This window comes from Chelonia mydas, chromosome 3 (assembly GCF_015237465.2).
Source record: "Chelonia mydas isolate rCheMyd1 chromosome 3, rCheMyd1.pri.v2, whole genome shotgun sequence".
NCBI classification, from domain to species: domain Eukaryota; kingdom Metazoa; phylum Chordata; order Testudines; family Cheloniidae; genus Chelonia; species Chelonia mydas.
Genome location: NC_057851.1, coordinates 67016411 through 67039339, shown reverse-complemented (window position 1 = coordinate 67039339; position 22929 = coordinate 67016411). Strand labels below are relative to the sequence as shown.

General features: G+C 41.8%; 1 protein-coding gene across 3 annotated transcripts in view; it reads left to right on the top strand.

Moving 5' to 3' along the window:
• BACH2 (BTB domain and CNC homolog 2) overlaps positions 1–22929 on the top strand; it is a 269574-nt gene that overhangs the window by 218040 nt on the left and 28605 nt on the right. The window contains exon 5 of one of the 3 annotated variants that reach the window (XM_037894482.2): positions 19101–19301. The exons of 1 other annotated variant lie outside the window; for it this stretch is intronic. In XM_037894482.2, the coding sequence (XP_037750410.1) occupies positions 19101–19301 (201 nt within the window). Of the gene's footprint in view, positions 1–19100; positions 19302–20098; positions 20407–22929 lie in introns of those variants that run through there. One more of the 3 variants, XM_043542662.1, reaches the window with a different exon arrangement.

The window sequence follows — 22929 nt, the reverse complement described above, 5'->3', positions numbered from 1 at the left end:
AGCATTCCTTTAGTTCTTGCCATTTCCTGCTTCTCACAAGACATCTGTGGCTTTGGACAGCAAGTGGCTATGCCTTCCCCAATAGAATGACTTTAAAATGCTTTTATTTGCCATCTTTCTAATTGTGTGTTTTTTGGATTTGCTTTCTTGTGTGGGGATTTTTGCTTTGTTGGGGGGTGCTGCTACCATTTTTATTTCTGCTTTTATTCCTCCCCTTTATATATTAAATTAAATTTAACAACAACATGGCAATAGATTTAGGCAGAGATTGCACTTGGCCAGGTTAATTCCCCAGTGGCTTTAAACTGCTGGCTGCAATACTGCAAACAAATTTAGAATCTGACATGGCCAGCTATTCTCCCAGCTATCTGCATGTTAGCCCTCCAGGCTTTATTTTACCTATGGTATTTGAGACTGTGGAGTCACAGCCTATGTCTAATTGTTATGCATGAATGGGAAATATTCCTGTACTTATTTGCATTCATTAGCTGTTGGTAGTTCCTCTGTTGAGGTCTCTAGCCTTGTTTTTACAGTGCTTTTGGCTGTGTTTTTGTGCTCAGTGTGTGAATTTTTATGATCTGTTGCATGTTGTTCATGCAATTTCCTGCCCTGTAATGGTATCAGTTTTCCAGACACAGAGGAATACACACCAAAACCCAGGAGCCCGCATTAGCATAAAATGTCCCAGTTCTGTCAGTTTGATTAATTTGTCTCTTTGTCTCCACTCTATATGATAAGTGCTATTAATGGTTGCAACACTTCATATGTCAAAGTCTTTCTTCCTAATGACTTGAAAATGTGGTTTATTTCCCCCCTTTTTGTGTTATTTTTCTCATTTAGCATTCCACTCAAGTATAGATTTATGCCATGCTCTTTCATTATCTTACTGGTTGCAGCACTGGAGTGATTACATATGGTGTAGGGTATGAGTAAAGATGTGATCCCAGGGGCAGCAGCTGCTGATGCAAGCTGAAAATAGACCCAGCGTACGCTCAGCACTTTTCCCAGAGGTCTTTTATTTATTAGTAACAGTCTTGGTACAGGACAGCTTGGATCCTCATATAGCAAGATGACTTTTTGCCTTTCAGAACAGTGCAATGACTTTGCTCTATTTACTGACTGCTGTGTAATTTTTTTTTTGCCGCCTTGTATCTAAGCAATGACTTAACCTAACATAAATTGTAATATAATCCTGATTTATAATGAAGCCAAGAAATGACAGGCTCCATTTGAAGTAATGAAACTTGACAGATCTAAGGTTTAAATTAAATAATCCTATTTGTAAGACAGCATTTGTACATGGTCCACTGATTTAAAATGAACTTCAGTTCTTCTCCAGTGATTCCTGTACCATTCTCTGTATTTTGCCTTCCAAAGGGGCTTTTTCAGTAATTCATTTGAAGAGAGTTCATTCGTCTTTGTAAATATGCAGATGAAACAATGCAAGGGAACTCTTTTTAATGAGGGGAAAGTAAACACAGGTGGCTTGTCCAGGACAAGCAATGCCTATCCTGCTTAGACTGCCAAATGTGACCAATGATTGAGACTGAGGGAGAGGAAAATGAAAAGTTTGAGAGGGATGCTGAAGACTTGACACAACTCTCCTCTAAGAAAACAGTGGTGCATTTAGTAGTGGTATTTAGGAAACAGGGTGGGGGCATGTCTCCTCCAAAGCACCCACTCCCCTTGAACATACCAACCAGGGTAGGCAAGTCTGCTCTAAAGCAGCTCTGTCTTTGCTACCCTGCCTCCTGCTTTGCATCACATCTTTCTTGCCCTGCCCTGCCACAAACAGTGTGAAATTAGTAAGGGAAAGAAGAGCTATTGGTTTGTGGAGGGAAGGAGGCAGGGTGTGAAGGGAGATGCAGTCTGGCAATGAAGCCCACTTTGGAATTTAGGGTGAAGGGGCCAGGGAGGAAAAAAGGGGGGACATATTCTCTCTAGGTGGGGTCAGAGAAGCAAAAGGCAGATGGATACAGACAGGAGAGCAAGAAACACAGAAGAAAAGAGGAGGAGGGAGTGAAGGAACAAAGGTGAAGAGGAGAGAGAAGACAGACATGTAGCTATAGAAGACAAATGTGTGAAGAGGAGCTGATGTAGTGGGCATCTATTTATTTTGCTATGTTTTTGTAGCACAGAAGGAAGAAGAAGGTATCTTAGACAATCCCTTCCTCTCTCTCTTGCCAGCTGCTGCTTTTTGCTCTGGTTTTTTGTTTCATCCAGCTTCTGCTCTTCTCCTCTCCCCCCACCCTGCCATCTCCATCTGATTTTTCCTCCTTTCTTCAGAGCTGCCTGAGATGTGGCCCTTCCCTGAGTGCCTGGCAAACTTTTGCACCCTAGGGCCGATCTTGTCCTCTCATGCAGAAACTTGCATAAAACAGTCAAGCTTGTACTTAAGCTTACAGCATGGCTAGTGGACATCAGATTGCTTCGATACTATCCAAAATAGCCAATATTTTTGCAAGGACCTCTGGAGGCACATGTCCGTTTTACCACTTTCTTCTCAGATGTCACCAGCCTCCACTGAAACAAAGGGCTTGATCTTGCAAACGCTACAGAGCATATGCTTACTGCTCTGAGTAGTCCCCATTGACTTCAGACGGGCTTCTACTCTGTCTCTATCCCCACTGGTGGTCAGATACTACCATGGGGGGCTCGGTCTGAGAACCTGAATAAACAGAGTGTTTTTATTCCGTCCTTTTTTGGAACCTTTAATTGAGACTATATCGCTGTTAATCTGTTCAGTTAGACTTGAAAGGGTGCAGTGTCTCTTTAATCGGGATAATGTGTCGACAAAAATGGAATGATGACTTGACTCAAGGTTTAACGTAATTACTGCTCTGTAATACGTGGTCTTGAACCCAGATAGCTTATTTTCATAAATTTAACAGCTCCAGTAATGAATGTGCTATTGCTTTCCAAATTAAACCCAAAAGGGTACCTTTAGAAGAAGAAAACAGCTTAGCACCTTTCTGAGAGAAAGTGTCATCAGAGCGCTGGGTATGGAGTTATACAGGTTAACAGATTATAGACCAATATCAGGATAACAACACTGTGTGGCTGCTTGGCAACACTGTGCGTTAGTTCTTCAGTCACTCTCCTGCTCTCTTGCTAAATATTAAATAAAAAAACTGGACATTTTGTAGTGAAATGATAAATTATGTTAATAAAACCCAAACTGAGTTTCCTAACACCGTCAAGGAAAGACACTGCTTGAGTATGTCATTCAGAATCTAACAGTGCGGTGGGGAAGCATCAAGAAAAATGAGCATGCAAAGAGAACAGGCTTCGGCTGGAGGAGAAGGGGAAAGAAAAGACTATCATCTTAGAAGCAGGTTTTAGAGTGGTAGCTGTGTTAGTCGGTATCAGCAAAAATAACGAGGAGTCCTTGTCGCACCTTAGAGACTAACAAATTTATTTTAAATTTGTTAGCCTCTAAGGTGCCACAAGGACTCCTCGTTATCTTAGAAGCAGTTTACTGGCTTTGCTCCATTTTGACCATTTCCCTTGCTTGGAGCCAGTGAGAAAATGGCAGATGGACAAAAGGTGATGTCTAACTCCCCTTTGGTCTCTGAGAGCACAAGAATGTGGTATACATTCTGCTTTCCTATAGGTATCTTTAGTTGATATTTCTCCACTGGTGGTTGTTTGTATAGTTCACCAATTTCTTCCTGTGTCAAAGCTGTATGTTGTTATGTGCATGATTTTCTTGTTGAGTTGTGTTGGGAATTAATGGCATTTTATGTGACAGGAAAGGAAATGGAGCACATTGAATTCAGCAAATGAAGGGTCTTATCTTATGAGTTGAAAGACACTAACTCAAAATATCTTTTGTTTAAAAAAAGAACACATTTTAGGATGATTGTGTGCAAAGAAACTGTTTTTCATCATACACAGCAGTAAATGCACACTTGTAGATGAGACAGCAGAACGACGCTTTTTACTGTTCATTATTTTATCAGACAGCGATAATTGTAGTGAATATATTTTTACCAGTGTCTCTGAGTTTATTTATTCTGTTAATAAGCTGAGCAGCTGTAATGATGTTGGCTGCCAGAACTGTAGCCTTTTAGATGCACTGTAGTGTAGCAATAATATGATGGTAATAGAAATCCAAGGAGAACGCAATCCTTTCAGAATAGATGGGAGTTTCTCACTCTCTTTCTCATATATATATATGCACGTGCGTATTCTCTCTCTTTTTCCAGACACGTGCAGACACACACTTATCAGATGTCCCTGTGTGTGTGTGTGTGTATGTGCACGTGTGTGTGTGTACATACTCTCTCTCTCAAGCACATACACTCACAGTCAAAATAGCATTAAAATGTCTGACTTGAACCCACACAGGACAAGAAAGAATTAAAACTGCATTACATTGGGTCATATTCCAGTTGGAATTTTCTATATATTTCACTTTCTCTATAGATCATTTCGGAACCTAAATGAAACAATATGTATCATTGCTTACTATTATACTGTGTGTCTATTGCTGGTATTGAAGGCCTCGAGGAAAGATGGAAAGACTTAAAAAAGAATCTTTCTCCCTGATTCTCCACTACTTTTCATCATATACTTTGTCCTTTACACGTGTGCACAGTGGGTATCAAATGCTTCCATTCTGACTTGGTAGCATCTTACACTTACTATGCACTAGAGTTGCCAACTTCGTAATATTTAAAAACCAGGCACTCCAGGAGGAGTGCCGGAACTCCCCTCCCCTGCCTCTTCACGTCCGAGGCCCGACCTGGCCTGACCCAACCCCATCTTTTTCCCCAAGGCCTTGCCCCTGAGGGCCATGCCCCTGAGGCCTTGCTTCACCTCTTCCACCATGGCCCCACCCCTGTTCACTCCTCTTTCCCCCTCCCCCTGTCGCTCGCTGCTTTTTCCCCCTCTCTTCCCTCCCCCTCTGCACTCCCCCTCCAACCAGGTTGGGAGGGACTCGCCTGCGGAGCCAGGGCTGGTAGCTGCAGCTGCCTGACGCAGGTAGGAGGTGGCCCTGGCTGATTAGGGGCTGGCATGGGTGATGACCCAACGCCTCCCCCCGTTCCTCCATCTGCAGTAACCAGACTTTGGGTGTCTGTCAGTAGATCTGACTGGAAATTGTTAGGTCCCCCTTTCGACTGGACTTTCCCTACTGTACACTAATTCTGAAAAGGTGTAAATGCCTACACAAGGTGCAAGGCAGCAGACAATCAAGGCTTCTATACTTATGTCCCAAATATTTTGAATCAGCAGCAAATTTAGCCACATTTGAAATATTTTCTTCAGTGATACTATTAGAGATAAATAGTGTTAAGTAGTAAATGCCTCATCATGGCCTGCTGGTATTTATGGAGTCTGTATTCTTTTACACTTCTGTAGAAGAAATTAACCGTTCTTTTTATAGGTTGTGAACCAAACAAGGTTGTGCTCTCTTTGCCAGCTCTGCAGTGGCAGTTCATTTACAAATCATATTCCCTGAGCTGTGCGGATGTCATTAATGAAATCTGAACACAAAGTAGTAAAACACAAACCATGCTAATCCTCAGATCCATTAGGAGCACAGGAGCAAAAATCAACATGTCCCAAAGTGAATATAAGAAATGTGTATTTCCAAATATTGGAAAGTAAAAGAAAAAATGAAAACTGAAGAAAATACAGTTTTCATTTAAAAACATCATGGCCTGCAGGATGATGGGATATTTATACATGGTTGCAGCCTACCAGTTAATTCTAGTTGCCTGTTTATCTAGTCAAGTGGAATATTGAAGCTTTTGACGTTACATTCCTTCCACAGCCCAGCTAAAACATCCCAGTATCTGGAATGTTAGAGTCATTACTGAGCCATGTTCTCTTACTAACCAGCATAAGGAAACTAGTGATTTTTATAATCTGTGCCATGCTGGTTTGCAGTAACAGGAAACATTGGAAACACTGGTATCTTGAGGCATTAACTCCTGACTGGTAACAATCTTGTGAAAAACAAAGGCAGAGAATCTTTTCATCATCATCACTCCCATAACAGCATTGGTCATTGGGGCACCATCACTGATGAGCAATCAACCAATTGTCTCCACCCCTGATGATTGTGTGTCAGTGCTTGAGTCTCCATAAAGTCCATTCCTGTCCACTCTTTTATGTTGTCAATCCATCTCTTCTTCTGCCTACCTCTTCTTCTCTTCCCCTGTACTGTCCCTTGGAGGATGATCTTGGATAGGCCAGATGATTTTATTATGTGGCCGTACCACTTCAGCTTGTGCTTCTTCACAGTCATCAGGAGGTCTTCATATGACCCAGCGCATTGGATGATGATGTTGTGGACCTCTTCATTAGTGACTTGGTCGAAGTAGGAACTGCCCAGTGTTTTACAAAAGCATCTCCTCTCTACTACCTGTATTTTCCACGCAAGTTCTGCGGTAAGGGTCCATGTCTTGCACACATACAGAAAAATTGAGATGACCAGTGTGTGCAACAGTTTCAGTTTGGATTCCAGGGAGATGTTCTTATTCCTCCAAATTGGCTTTAGCTTTGCCACTGCTGCTGTTGTTTGCACAGTTCTTGCCCGAATTTCTGCCTTGGATCCTTCATCGGAGATGATTGCCTCCAAATACTTGAATTGTTTCAGTCTCCAGCTCTTGTCCATTGACAGTGATGTGTGAGCTGATCGCATCACGTCTGTTTGTCATCAGCTTGGTTTTCTCTGCACTGATTTCCATGCCATATTTTGCGGAGGTTTCATCCAGTCATTTCACAAGGTTGGCAAATTCATCTTCGCTGCCTGCCAGGCCATCAATGTCAGTGAATCGAAGATTTGAGATTGTTCGTCCTCCAATGCTGACTGTGCATATGTGATCTTCTAGGGCATCAGTCATTATGCGCTCCAAGTAGATGTTGAACAGTGTGGGCGAAAGAAGGCAGCCTTGCTGGACTCCAACAGTGGTACAAAACCACTCTCCTATTGTGCCATTGATGAGAACTGCACTGCTGGCCTTGGCATACAGTTGTTTAATGGTAAGAATAAGTTTATGACCAACATTGTATTACTTCATGGTTGCCCAGAGAGCTTCGTGCCATACTCTGTCAAACGCCTTCTTAAAGTCAACAGAGACATGGTAGATGTCCTGCTGGTGTTGTAAGTAACTTCTCACATAGAACACGAAGGTTGAAAATCTGTTCTGTGTTCCGTCTTCCAGCACTAAATTCAGCCTGTTCTTCAGCGATGATATTCTCTGTGGCTTCAATCTGTTCAGTAGGACTTTCAACATCGCTTTGCTAGGATGGCTAATTAAGCTTATGGTCCGGTAATTTTGACACAATTGCAGGTTGCCTTTCTTTGGCAGAGTGATGATTAGTGACTGTGTCCACGTGGAGGACCACTTACTGGTCTGCCAGATTTTGTTGCAGATCTTGGTGAGTACATCTATTGCTATTTCTCCTCCGAATTTCATCAGTTTGGCTGGGGTGTTGTCAATACCTGTAGCCTTTCCGTTCTTGAGTGATTTCACAGCTGTCTCCACTTCTTCACGCAGTACTGGAAAATCATCATCCTCTGTTGAATCTGGGCTGACTAAGACACATTTTTCTGGTGGTTGTATAGATCAGAGTAGTAGTTTGTCCACCTATTGATGATGTCCCTTTCTTCTGTAAGACTGTTCCCTTCTTTGTCTTGAATTGCATTAGCTTTGGTCCATTTTTCCTTCATCAGATGTTACAACCCGGAAGGCTCATTTGCTATTTTTATTATTATATACTCTTCAATTTTAGAGCATTGTTTTTCAATCCATATCTCCTTGGCCCCTTCATTCCTTTCTTGATCTTTCTGCCAATCACTCTGTATTTATCAGCTCCCTCAGTGCTGTTCCCGTCTCTCTTAAGTTCTCTTCTAGTGTCACACATTTGTAATACGTCATTTGTGACTCATGGTTTTGTCTTCTTATGATGATTCCCAAGGATGTCCATTGCTACCTCATTCATTACAGTGTTGAAATTAGAAAAGGAGTACTTGTGGCACCTTAGAGACTAACCAATTTATTTGAGCATGAGCTTTCGTGAGCTCACGAAAGCTCATGCTCAAATAAATTGGTTAGTCTCTAAGGTGCCACAAGTACTCCTTTTCTTTTTGCGAATACAGACTAACAGGGCTGTTACTCTGAAACCAGTGTTGAAATTGTTGTTCATTGTTTCTACGTCTTCCGCTGCAGCAAGCAGCGGGGCAAATTTTCCGCCAAATTTGGAATGACTCTGCAATGTTTCGGTCTCTGAGTCTTTCTAAGTCAAAGTTGGTTCTGGTGAACTTTGGCCTGATTATTTTCCTTAGCCGCAACCAAAAATTTAGCATCACAAGGCCGTGATTACTTCCAGTATCAGCACCAGGGAAACTCCTTGTTTTAGCTCTGTTAATCCCAGAATGAAATCGGTTTTGCACCATGATGTAGTTGATCTGGCTGTGATGTAGACTATTAGGTGCGTGCCATGTTGATCGTCTGGATACTTTGTGCTCCTAATGTGTTTGCAAGAACCAGATTGTTATAGTTGGCCAACTCCAAAAGTCTCAATCCTCTCTCGTTGGTTACCGCATTACAGAAAGGACCACAATAATCTCGCCAATCTGCCTGTGCGTTAGTACCCACTTTAGCATTCCAACCTCCTTGTATAATCAGGATATCTTTCTTGTGTACCTTATCGATGATGTCTTGGAGCTGATTGTAAAAATCTTCAATTTGCTCATCATCATAGACTGTTGTAGGGGTGTAAAACTTGTACCACTGTGATATTAAACGGTACTGCCTTTAGACAGATGGAAATAAGCCTGCTGGACATTGGGCGGCTTCCCAATACTGAATTCTTGATATCTTTATGCACAAGAAATCCTACACCATTGACATGTTTGTCCTCTCTACTGTAATAGAGTACCTGGCCGCCTTCCGTTAGTACCTCTCCAAAGTTCTTCCATCTGACCTCAGAAATTCCTAGGAGGTGCCAGGTGTATTGTTCCATTTCATACATGAGTTCTTTCAACCTCCCTATTTGTTTCAATGTCCTTACATTCCATGTGGCTATGGTGATGTTATATCTTCCACGGATCCTCTTTGTTGGGGTTACACCAGTAGTATACTTGTCGCTTCTGCCCTGGTGGGAGATGGATGGCGCGGTCATTATTTATTAATTTGGGCTGTGATCAATCCGGTATGGACATCATTGACTTGCTCATCATATGGTGTGTCTTGGGCAAATTTCTAACCTGGCAGAGCCCATCCCTCTCCAGGCAGCCCCTTTTTAGTCGCCTCGTATAACATGCAGGAGCAGCAGAGGGCCTGTTCTGTCCCCAGACCCACAGTGCCTGGAGAGGGATGGGCTCCGCCAGGTTAGAAATTTGCCCAAGACACACCATATGAAAGAATCCTTTAGCAACACCATTTTCATCTGTCCCTATTTTTGCAGTCTTATCCCGCAATAGCCCTGTTGTCTCCTTCCTTCTCAGTTTGCTTCTTATAGTATAACTTTGCTAATTAGCATTTCACTGAACCACACGCAATAATGTACATGTCTTCGCCTTGCCTGCACTCAGCAAAATGTAATAGCAGATGCTGTAGTGAGATTTCTTGCTGTGAAGATTCTATTGTATTTACAAAATATATTAGTGTATTTATCAGAACACTATGAAGAATTCACATAAATAACTGAAACTTAACTCCACTTGCAAAAAGAGAGAGACAAATAAAGTGTCATTTGTGGTGCATTGCTAATTTTTCCTTGTGTGTTTCCTTACTTGCTGCTTCCAAAAACTCAGTCCTCCAAATCAGCTCTCCTAGTCACCACTCAGAACAGCCAAGTTTCTTCTGTGTGTCTTTACTTTTCCTGTTTTTATTCTGTTTGCTCGTGTAACCTGACAGCTTTTGCATGTTCCCTTTTCATCCTAGGTATTTTAAATGTCCAAAGCTGCTTTTGGTTTTCCTCCCAGGAGGCCTTTGAACATGTCGTGCTTCCAAACAAGTCTTTTACGTACTTTCACCTATAATCTTTATTTCGTGACCACTTAATTTCCCCCCTCTTTAGGACTGTTCCCCTCCCCTTCCTCATCCCATTTTATTTTATCTACTGTGTCTTACACACTGCTTAATTTTCCCCTTTCAAAATGTGGCTTGTTTCTCTTTAATCTGAATTTGAGTTTCTATTTTGGTCTTGACACTCTTGCATTAAACTCCTTCTCTTTGTGGGTGTATGTGTCTGACCCACTGATTTCAATGTGAATTTTGTATGTGCATCCAAGGATGGAATGCTGCATGCGCCTGCTGACCAAGTTGTCCTTTGTCTTTCTGTATTGCTCCATTCCATGTCTGTTAAGGCAAATATTGTATTGAAAAATAAGTTTTGAATCAGATGATCTGTAACATCCTTGTGACTGATTTTCTCTTTGCATCATCTCCACCCTTGATTTGTAAGGACTATAACAATCCATAACAACTTTTCACTTCAATTTCTTCAGCCATTCTTCTACACAGGTATTCTCCTGACTGTCCTTTATGAACCATCTGTATCTTTTGATTATTATACCCTAGTCACCTAACAGTAAGGGGGAAATACATTGGCCCAGATCCTCAGCTGGTGCAAGTTGGTCTAGCTCAATGGAGCTGAGCCCAGTTTCTCTGAATGCAGAATGAATGTTTTCATCAGATCACAGGCATCATTATTACACCTGTTATACAGCATCCTTTACTTTTTATTAAACTAAGGTGAAGTTTATGGTTTTCCGTTTTCATGGTTCTGAGTGCACAGAAAAGCACCAGATTTTCCAATTCAGTAGTGTTCCCATATTTTTTTTAAAGATATGTTTCCTAAACTGAAAATTGTAAGTGGCAAAGTATTCAGGACCAACATGTTTAAGAATACTTCAAAGGTACACATTGCTATGGCAGTAAACTTGATTTTGAGGGACCCAAGCATATGTATGTCTTAACTTTTGCACTCTAACATGTATGTCAGGCTATTGAAATCTGACATGACCAATAATGTAAATATTGATTAATTTATCATTTATGCCATCTCAGCACTTGGCAATCATTTCTGAGCCATGTGTGCTTGTCAGGGTTCCCTCCCCACTCTGAACTCTGGGATACAGATGTGGGGACCCACATGAAAGACCCCCTAACTTATTTCTACCAGCTTAGGTGAAAAACTTCCCCAAGGCACTAATTTCTTCCTTGCCTTTGGTATTGCTGCCACCACCAAGTAATTTAAACAAACATTCAGGGAAGGCCACTTGGAGCCCTATGTCCCCCAAAATATCCCCCCAAACCCCTACACCCCCTTTCCTGGGGAGGCTTTAGAATAATATCCTAACCAATTGGTTACAAAGTGAGCACAGACCCAAACCTCTGGGTCTTTAGGACACTGAAAATCAATCAGGTTCTTAAAAGAAGAATTTTATATTAAAAAAAAAAAAAAGTAAAAGAATCACCTCTGTAAAATCAGTATGGAAGGTAACTTTACAGGGTAACAAAAGATTTAAAACACAGAGGAATTCTCTCTATGTTTAACTTCGAAGTTACAAAAAACAGGAATACACCTCCCTCTAGCAAAGGGAAAATTCACAAGCTAAAACGAAAGATAACCGAACGCACCTTGCCTTGTTTACTTACACTTTTTCTAATATCAGAGACTCGTTTCAGGATTGTTTGGAGGAGATATATTTCCCTGACCTGGTGCCTCTCTGCCTCCTGAGAGAACACACGGAAACACAAATCAAAAACCTTCCCCCACAGATTTGAAAGTATCTTCTCCCCTTATTGGTCCTTTTGGTCAGGTGCCAACCAGGTTATCTGAGCTTCTTAACCCTTTACAGGTAAAGGAGGGATTTTACGCTATCCTTAGCTGTATGTTTATGACAGTCCTGCTGCCAGTAATGACACTGTTTTCACAAAGCAATGTCCATAGTTTACAATTTTTTTTGTCTTTGGGGAAAGGCAGCTTCTATTTGGAAAGGTGTTTTAAGTGAGTCAGCCTTTCCTTCTTATCATTCTAGTACTTTGTGCTAGTGAAGCACCTGCCATCCAGGGATCTCTGTGTTTTACAAACATTTAAAGAATTAAGTCTCCATCTCCCTGTAAGGTAGGGAAATATTATTATCCCTATTTTACATGGCATGAAACTGAGGTACAGAATGGCTGAGGCTTAGGCAGTGTCACGTAGAGTTGCCCGGTGTCCAGTTTTCAGCTGGAATGCTGAAAAGGGATCCTGGTGGCTCTGGTCAGCACCGCTGACTGGGTCGCTAAAAGTCCGGTCGGTGGCACAGTGGGGCTGAGGCAGGCTCCCTGCATGCAGTGGCTCCACGTGGCTCCCAGAAGTGGCCAGCATGTTCCTGCAGCCCCTGGGCGCAGCGGTGGGCAGGAAGGTTCCGCGCTCTGCCCCTGCCCCAAGCGTCAGCGCCACAGCTCCTATTGGCCAGGAACCACGGCCAACGGGAGCTGCGGGGGTGGCACCTGCAGGCAGGAGCAGCGCACTGAGCCACCACATTGCCCATGTGCCTAGGAGCCAGAGAGACATATTGTCGCTTACGGGAGCCGCCCGAGGTGAGCGCTGCCGGGAGCCCGTGCTCCAGCTCGGAACCCCTTCCTGTACCCAAACTCCCTCCTGGAGCCCACACCCCCTCCCACACCCTAACCGCCTGCCCCAGCCCTGAGACCCCTCCTGCACTCTGAACCCCTCGGTCCCAGCCTGGAGTCCCCTCCTGCATCCCAAACCCCTCATTCCCGGCCCCACCCCAGAGCCCATGCACGCAGCTGGAGCCCTCACATCCCAACCACCCTCCCCAGCTCTGAGCTCTCTCCCACACTCTGGACCCTTCATTTCTGGCCCCACCCCGAAGCCCTCACCCCCTCCCGCACCCCAATCACCAGGCTGGGGCAGGGGGACTTGAGTGAGGTGGGGGGAGAGTGAGCCACAGAGGGAGGGGAGATGGAGTGAGTGGGGGCAGGGCCTTGGAGGAAGGAGGCAAGGGTGTTCAAATTTGTGCGATGAGAAAGTTGGCAACCCTAGTATTGCACAGGGAGTCTGTGTCTGAGCCAGAACCTAAATCTCCTCACTTTCAGGCTTAGCTTCAGCCCCATGACCATCTTTCCACCTTTGAATGTTAATTTCAGTCCTGTTGCTGAAACCTTTCATTTGCATTCACTTTTGGCAAGATCCTTATAAACCATAAATAAGGTGTTTGTTTCACTTGACAGGAATGAATCTTTAAAAACACTAAATGTTAGTTTTGACTCCTGAAAATCGCAATCGTCATTTGCATAAAACAAATACCCAGACTCCAGAGACCCCAATTATAACAAAGTTTCAGACCCTGACTGCTCAAAGCTGTGGCTCCAGTCCTGAAATCTGAACCCACAGCTGGTCCAGTTGAGTTCAGCTGGCTGGCTGCCAGGTTCCACCAGTGAAGATCAAAAAGCCTGTGTTCAGACTGGCCAGTCAGGTTTTATTTTTAGTGAGGTTTTTTAAATACCCCATTCTCAGTAAGCATGAGCAGCTGGAATTTGTGCTTGAGTACTAGATAACTTTGCAAACTAGCATTTAAACAGCCAGTGATTTGCTAACAAGTGTGCAAGTGCGTGCCTCTCTGAAATGTTGGTCCACTACATCTTCATTATGTCAAGGAGATGAAGAAAATGGAAATAGATGTTTTTCCTTCTCCAATTTATAAATACTACTGCATAGGTAATCAAAGTCTGTAACAGACCTCTCTCCTTCCTGATCAGAAGCTTGAGCTTGCAAGAGGGGCTGCTATACTTAAAACTTCTACAGTAAAAGCAAAGTTGGATGCCATAAAAGTGCTCCCATTTGGCCTCTTAAGTAAAAGTAAAACTACAAAGGGAGTTAAGGCGCCTGAAGCACTGTAGCCTGACTTCTTAAGAGGCATTTGAAGTGGATGTACTTCAAAGAGAAGCAGCCCTCAGCCTGGCTGCAGTGCTGCTTTGCAGGTGGTTAGGCTTTGCTTTTTTAGTTTTTATTTTCACTAAAAAAGATAAATCAGCATTTTGGAGAAAAGAGCTTTATGGTCTGGGTCCTTCCCTTTCATTAGGATGCATGGATGCAGAGATGTTTTCATTGTGATGCTGTCACTCACACTTTCGAGTTGATGTCAAAAAGTTGTCAAGACTATCAATTTGACGTCAGATCAGTCTTGTATCAAAGTTTGTGATCACCAGCCTGAGTGGGTAGAAAGTAAAACTCAAGATAAAAATATGCTGAGCACAGAAGGCGTTTTTCAAGCAAAACTGCAGGCCTTGCCTAGAGCTTTCATTACTTCAGTACCAGCACGGGAACTGCTTTTAATGTTGTATTTAAAAGTCCAGATACAGATTCATGTAGCCTCCCTGCTTCTGAACCAAACTGGATTTTAAAGAGTGATTGCTGATTCCTTATATGAAATGAAATTGGATTAATGGATCTAACCCAGTGGCCTCTTGATAAGGATCAGACAGGGGAAATGTGCACTGTTGTGATTGCAGGGCTACCATTCTTTAAACTTTAGGGATTGGAGGATACTTAAGCCACACCATTAAGCCAAAAAAGTCAATATAAGGTTGGCATATTTGTCTCTGGCTTAAAAAATAAATACTGTATTATTTTATTTGTATCCTATTCGTCTTCATCTTTGGGTCTCTTTTCCTGCCTACTGTGCATTGCTGTATTATCGTAAAAGATTGCAATCTGAAAAGCAACGTCTAATCTTGCACACACCAATCTTATGCATGCTGATAGGCATTTGTATATGCAAAGCATGAAAATCTGCAACTGTCTATTTTACACATGCAACAGAGTGTTTGCCTGTGCAAATATAGTAGGATGTTGGGCAAACTGTCTGAAAAGATTTACAAACAAGCAAACAAAAAACTCCAGGCTGGGAAAAACAGAATCTGCCAAGAAACCCCATTCCAAGTAAAAATAACTAAGTAAATAATCAGAAAGTCACTTAACTCTTAATGAAATAATATCCTGGTTACTGATCTTAGTTATTAAATTACACTCTGAAAATAATGCACGTGCTATGCATACACATTGCCTGCAAAAGAAAAAGAATAAAGTGCATGTTAATTATAGCAAATAAGATTAGAGGTGTTGTTTAATCCCTGAGACCTTCTTCGGGCTGCGGAAAAAAATAGGAACGGTTAACTGTCAGTAATCTTATCTTCTATTTTTAGGGTGTGCTTGATTATATAAATTGTAGCTTTAGGAACTTATTGGCCTAGGAGACACTTACTAATTTGACTAATAAGGTTGAGGATTTAGGAAACAATCTTCAACTCTGAAGTTGATTAAAGTCTTTACACGTGCCTCTAAATTAGTGTTGGGTATTATATCAACTACCACCATATAGCAATAAAATAATGAATAGATGGTTTCTGATTTCACTTTAAAACAAAAAACACACCTTCCTATGTTTATTACTCAGTATTTTTAATTAATAGTTAAGTTTAGAATTTGATATTCAAAGTGTCAACCTCCATCTACATTTTCTTTTTCCCTTGCCTTGCAAAAAATGCTTTAAATTAGTTAAATCACTTTTTGGAGATAGAGATGAAGGGAAACTATTTGTAGTGTTTTTAGATGCTTTTGTGATGCCCTCAGATTACAAATTCTGAACATTATAACCTTAAACTGTGGTCCTGCAAGCACTTTATATGCATGCTTTAGCTTTCCACATGAGAGTGTAAAGTTAATTGTCTGCATAAGTGCTTTCAGAATGAAGGCCTTCAGCTGTTCTTATACCTATTCCTAATTCTCAAAGCATTGCAAAGTTCTGACCTAGCAATTTACGCTACTGCTAAAGGCAATGAGAGTTATGTGGCTAACGCTCCAGAGAACTTTTTGCATCCAGTGGAGCAAGTTAATGCCTCTTGCTGGTTTTTAAAGAATTATTATTTTAAACACCCAAAATATTTTTACTAATGAATCAGCTGCTTTTGGTTATTCTTTGATAAGTTATGAATGAAGTCACTCACACAGTCCTAGAAATTAGAGCTGGAAAAGACCCACCAAATCATCCAGTCCATCCCTGCCAGGACAAGATTTTTTTCTCAGCAGTATATTCTTCACTGCTTTGTCAAGTTTCAAGCAACAAGGTATTCATCACTTTGCTTGGGAAGCCATTCCACACTCTTAAGAGAATTAACAACTAGCTTGAGTATAAAAGGAATTGTCTACATTTTCCCTTTTCCAGTTTTATCCCATTGCACCCAGCAGTACCTCCTTTTAATATCTTCTCTGTCCTCAGCGTTTACACCCTTCAGACTATTGTAAATGGAATCTCATTCCATTTTAGCTATCACTTAGCTAATTTTTACATATTAAGTTATTTCACTATTTCCTCATAAATCAGTCTCTCCCAGCCCCTTAATCGCTTCTCTCATTCTTCTTTGAGTTTAGCTCCCATTTATTAACATTTTGGTAGTACTGAACTACCCTGAATGCTATGGAGCATTTCCAGTGAAGTGTCACAAATGCATTTAGAGAATGGCTACTCCTAGAATACTGCAGGCAGTTCTGAACATTTCTATACAGGAACGATACCTCACTCCCTTTGCATGTGCAGCCACAATGGGGTTGGTCTTTTTTGCTAACATTTTTGCTTTGCCAGCTCAGGCCTAATCTGCTTCCCATTCTCACCTCCGAATGTCCCAGAGTACCATTATTTTCCAAATATTTCCCTTAGATTATCTAGTTTTTGGTTTATTGAGCATTTAATACAAGTAAGGACAAGTGGAAGGTAGGGAATATGGTAATTCTGCAAGTATTTGAAATGTCTAAATGCCCAGGAGGGAGAGGAATTATTTAGAGTGAGCCAAGGAGATAAAACAAAAAATTGTGTGACTAAAAATAAGGGAAGCAAAATTTCCTAGCAGTGAGGTCTTAAGTAGGTTCTAGTAACAGTCTCCTAAAGGAAGTAGTGGAAGTCCAGTCACTCAAGCCAATTAAAATTAGATAGAACAAAACACTCATTACTCTCTACGTAACAAAGGGAGAGACAGAATAATCTAAAATGGGTTTTGCATCCTTGGTTTCTGAGAGTCTATAAATTTATGGTCTTGTCAGTAAACGTATTTTCTAATGCTAATCTTTCTAAAAGAGATGCTGTAGTTCAAACAGGAATTAATTTAGTGAAGGTCCTATGGCCTGTGTTATGCAGAAGGTCAGACTAGATCACAGTGGACCTTTACAGCCTTATAATCTCAGAATCTTTTGATAATCATCTCCCCACTATACACAGTTTCTAGAATGCTCCTGATGATCAGCATCTCCATTCCATCGCTAGCCAGGCCTCATGTTGCTTCATAAGACAAAATTGGCTTAGACTTCCACATTAAATTTCGATCATTGTGAGCAAGCGTGACAACTGCCATCATGGCCAACACGGGAGCCGAACCAGGGACCTCCTGAGCTAAAAACAGGAGTGTCTGTAACTTGAGCTAAAGAGCCAGTCTCTGTGGGTGGGGCTGTGACAGTCTGGTATCCAATGTGGCTGGGGCACAGAGTGAGATATTTAATGCCCACAGACCAGGGGGTTACACAAGAAAATCAAAATAAAATTCTTCATTGCTTAGGTTGTGGTAGAGCCCACAGTGTGCTAGGCACATTTCAAATATATAGGAGGACAAAGCCCAGCTTACAATCAAAAAGACAGCAAAGGGATGAAGGGTAAAAGAAAGGGATACAGCATACGGTCAGAGAGCTGGCACACATATATTGTTCCAGAGCTTGTTTGTTTCCTAGGTTAGGGTTTTGTACACACAAACTTTTAACTACTCTGTCTAGCAATGGTTGTGGTTAATTTGATAGAAGTGGGTATTCAGAAGAGCTGTGTATGATGAGAAACTAGTGGTGTAGTGACCTGGCATATCAGTTTGGAGAGGATACTCCATACTTATTCCCACAAACTGAGCTGTCTCATTTAATGCTTATTTTTATTGAAAACACCTCTCAAATTTGGTAGCAAATAAATCCTGGAAATCGGACATCTTATTTGTAATATCAAAAATAAAGTTTGATTGTGGTGTTGGTCTGTGAGTAGCATTGTATCCATCTACCCAAAGTTTCTCTAAAATATAAATGGGGAGCATTATTTTGGGTTAATAAACCCCAGTTCCATTAGTAAAACGTATCACCTTGGATTCACTAATTGTACTGTGACATATCTGTAGTGTGATCTTTTTAAAGGACCATTCCTGCTGTAAAAACCCAACCCATAGATACGGAAATGCCTGGGTAGCTGTAATATATGCAGCTTTTAAATCTTCCTTTTCAAAATGTGCAGTATGTATAACCATACTCCAGTGCCTGAATATCTGCTTTCTTGTCACAGTGAATTAAATATAAGTAGTTCCAAAGGCAGTAAGATGGTGGACCAACAATAGAGGCCAAATCAGTATTTAGACAGCTTCAGGCTACTGAGATTCTGCTAGTTTTAACACTTACCAGCAAGTGTTTGAACACATTTATTATCGAAGTTGTTGTTTGTATAGTTTAAAACATTAGCTCTGAATTGAAACATTTCAGAGACTCCTCCCTGAGGGCGTCTATTAGAGCTGAAAGTATGATCGTTCTGGTGCGTTAATGGTAACTTTACTTCTCTGTGGCTGTAAATGAATTAGGACAGTGATAGTTACAAAATTTCTATGTCAGATCAAAATTAATTCAAGGTGCAGGCCTGACCATCTCTCTCATCTGCCGTTCATTCCAAGTTTTTTTCACATATCTTAAAGGGGTCTCTTCCATATTTCCTCCTTAGCATGGCAAGAGCTCTGCTTCTGACATTTTCTGCATAAAACAGGTGTAACAGATGTCCTGGATGCTGTGTATTTATCATCTGGAGTTATTAGGAGTGAAAGACAGAGTCAGCCTGGAAGATAGCTTTATTGTGGAATGTTATAAGTCAGTTAAGGTTCTTTAGAGTATCTACACTATAGCAAACATCACAAGTGAAAACATAGTAGAGCCACCCAGTGCTTCAATTTGTTTTGCAGTCATTCCCCCTAGTGGTTATGTTAGATAACTACTATGAGAACCTTTTTATTCCACGGAGTCTCTTCTGATCTCAAATACACTATCATCTACTGCTCTTACAGACGCAGGTTGTAGCTGATTTTTACAAGATATGCAGTGATACAAAAACCCATTTATTGAAGATCTTATCAAGAAAAAATTGGCTTCTGAGTGGCTCATTTAAATCATCTAAATCATCTTCTGTACCAGATGACTGGAGGATAGCTAATGTGATGCCAATTTTTAAAAAAGGCTCCAGAGGTGATCCCAGCAATTACAAGCCGGTAAGACTAACTTCAGTACCAGGAAAACTGGTTGAAACTATAGTAAAGAACAGAATTATCAGACACGTAGATGAACATGATTTGTTGGAAGAGTCAACGTGGTTTTGTAAAGGCAAATCATGCCTCATCAATCTACTAGAATTTTTTAAGGGGTTGTCAAGGCTAACTCTCTCTCTAGCACTTTGAGTGCAGAAGATGGGGACCCACAAGGATTCTAAAAAAATTAATACCGGCCACTCCATGCTGGTATTAAACTCCAAAGGTCACAGCTTCTCTCTGACCTTGGAGGGGTAGGTGGTGCCACCACCCAAGTGCAAACCTTCCCCCAGCCCCCCCCGCTTTTGAGAACCCAGGAAGAAATACTTGGGAATTCCTTCCTGTGGGGTACCCCCAAGCCCTTTCACCCCCCTTCCCGTGAAGAGCTGAGAAAAAAACAAAGGAAATCAGCTGTTGCCACCAGATAATTAAACAACATATGCACAAACCTCTTTAAAAAGGTAAATTTTATTAAACCCAAAAAGAAAGGAAATACATTTGGAACTTAGGCTTTTTGCTAGATCTTAAAAGAAACAATTATAAAAATTAAGCATCAAGATAACTCTTGAGGTTCAGCTTAAATGTTACAAGCAAAATAAAAGCAGCTGGGGTTAGCACAGAGGAGTCCACAAGCCAATAAGAAATAATCATGTCTTTCTAGACATTTTCTGATTTACTTACATATCTGAGGCTTCAGATAAGCAGGTTCAAGGTATGAATTGATGATCTATGATCATACCTGGTGTGATAGACGCAGGCCAGTTGGGTACAGCAGAGTAGTCGAAGGCAGATATACTGGCCACTGGACAAGCAGTTTTCTGTTCCCTGACTAACCAGAGCAGAGGCTGCTCCAGGCTAGGGTGGACACCTGACTCCAATTAGCTTGCAAAGAGTCAGTTGAAGCTGTTAAGTTAATGAAAACACCTTACTCTAATTAAGGCCCCTCTGATACGCTAAAAGGGCTCACTCCAGTCAGGTCCAGGAGAGTCAGGGAGCCAGAGGAGTGGAAGTGTGGCTGAAGGGCTGGGTAATGAAGACACCCTCAAACCACTGGAAGGGGAGCCCTAAGGTAAGGGTGAAGGAGGCTTTAAGAGAGAGAACTGGGGGAGCTGTGGGCAAGTGGCCTAGGGAAATGTAGCAACTCTGGCAGTAAAAGGTCGGCTGCCAACAGCTGCAGCCATTAAGGTCCCTGGGCCGGAATCCAGAGTAGAGGGCAGGCCTGGGTTCCCCCCAACTCGCCACTACAGAAACATCTCCTGGGAGGGGAAGACAGGCCCCTGTCAGGACAGGAGGCTCAACTGTTCTTGAATAAGCCCTTAGGGACAACAGAGACTGTGCGAGTTCTCTCACCAACCTTCTTGTTGGCTTATGATGAAAAGGGCTCAGTAGACTGTAACCCTGGCCCTAGAGAGAGAAGGGCTACATGTAGGGTCACAGTGAGCCTCTGAGGCTAGCATAAACTGCCTGGAAGCACGGGACCCACAGGGATAAGGTCGGTGCTCTGCCACACTGGCTTAAAGCTGCTTACAGCATTGCTGCTCTGTATCTCTGGTCTCCGGAGAACCACAACAGACAGACAAAGGGAAGTTTTTTCCCAATTTTAAAAAGTTCTAGCCCTCCCATTGGCTCTTTTGGTCAGATGCCCACTCCTTTTCCTTTACCTGGGGCACTTTGTTAACCCTTTACAGGCAAAGCAAACAGAGAACAGCCACCAAGAGGGACTTTATAGCTAACTGCTTGGCTGGGTGTCCATAAAAGGGAGCTACCCCCGCCTTCATTTATCACAGGGGTCAACAAGCATGTGGACAAGGGTGATCCAGTGGACATAATATGCTTAGATTTTCAGAAAGCCTTTGACAAGGTCCCTCACCAAAGGCTCTTAAGCAAAGTAAGCTGTCATGGGTTAAAACGGAAGGTCCTCTCGTGGCTCGGTAATTGGTTAAAAGATAGGAAACAAAGGTAGGAATAAATGGTCAGTATTTATAATGGAGAGAGGTAAATAGTGGTGTCCTCCAAGGGTCTGTACTGGGACCAGTACTGTTCAACTTATTCATAAATGATCTGGAAAGGGGGTAAACAGGTGGCAAAACTTGCAGATGATACAAAATTGTGCAAAATAGTTAAGTCCAAAGCAGACTGCAAAGAGTTACAAAGGGATCTCACAAAACTGGGTGACTGGGCAATAAAATGGCAGATGAAATTCAATGTTGATAGATGCAAAGAAATGCACAGTGGAAAACATAATCCCAACTATACATACAAAATGATGGGATCTAAATTAGCTGTTACCACTCAAGAAAGAGATTTTGGAGTCATTGTGGATAGTTCTCTGAAAACATCCACTCAATGTGCAGCGGCAGTCAAAAAAGCAAACAGAATGTTGGGAATCATTAAGAAAGGGATAGATAATAAGACAGAAAATATCATATTGCCTCTATAAATCCATGGTGTGCCCACATCTTGAATACTGAATGCAGATGTGGTCACTCTATCTTAAAAATGATGTATTGAATCGGAAAGGTACAGAAAAGGGCAACAAAAATAATTAGGGGTATGGAACGGCTTCCGTATGAGGAGAGATTAATAAGACTGGGACTTTTCAGCTGGGAAAAGAGACGACTAAGGGGGGATATGATTGAGGTTTATAAAGTCTTGACTAGTGTGGAGAAGGTAAATAAGGAAATGTTATTTACTCCTCATGACACAAGAACTTGGGTCACCAAATGAAATTAATAGGCAGCAGGTTTAAAACAAACAAAAGGAAGTATTTCTTCACACACCACACAGTCAACTGGTGGAACTCTTTACCAGAGGATGTTGTGAAGGCCAGGACTAAACAGGGTTCAGAAAGAACTAGGTAAGTTGGAGGATAGGTCCATCAATGGCTATTAGCCAGGATGGGCAGGGATGGTGTCCCTAGCCTCTGTTTGCCAGAGGCTCGGAGTGGGTGACAGGGGATGGTGATCACTTGGTGATTCCATGTTCTGTTCATTCTCTCTGGAGACCTGCCATTGGCCACTGTTGGAAAACAGGGTTCTGGGCTAGATGGACCTTTGGTCTGACCCACTATAGCCGTTCTTATGTTTAAAGTTTACTGGCAATCTTGCTAATCAAGCTGCATGTAGATAAAATGGAGATATGCTTTCAATGAACTGACAATCTAACAGGTAAAAAAATGTAACACTGACTGTCATGAATATAAAGGGAAGGGTAACCACCTTTCTGTATACAGTGCTATAAAATCCCTCCTGGCCAGAGGCAAAATCCTTTCACCAGTAAAGGGTTAAGAAGCTAAAATAACCTTGCTGGCACCTGACCCAAAATGGCCAATGAGGGGACAAGATTCTTTCAAATCTGGAGTGGGGGAAAAGGCTTTTGTCTGTCTCTCTGTGTGATACCTTTGCTGGGAACAGATCAACGATGCAAGCCTTCCAATTCCTGTAAAAGTTAGTAAGTAATCTAGCTAGAAAATGCATTAGATTTTCTTTTGTTTTTTGGCTTGTGAAATTTGCTGTGCTGGAGGGAATGTGTATTCCTGTTTTTGTGTCTTTTTGTAACTTAAGGTTTTGCCTAGAGGGATTCTCTGTGTTTT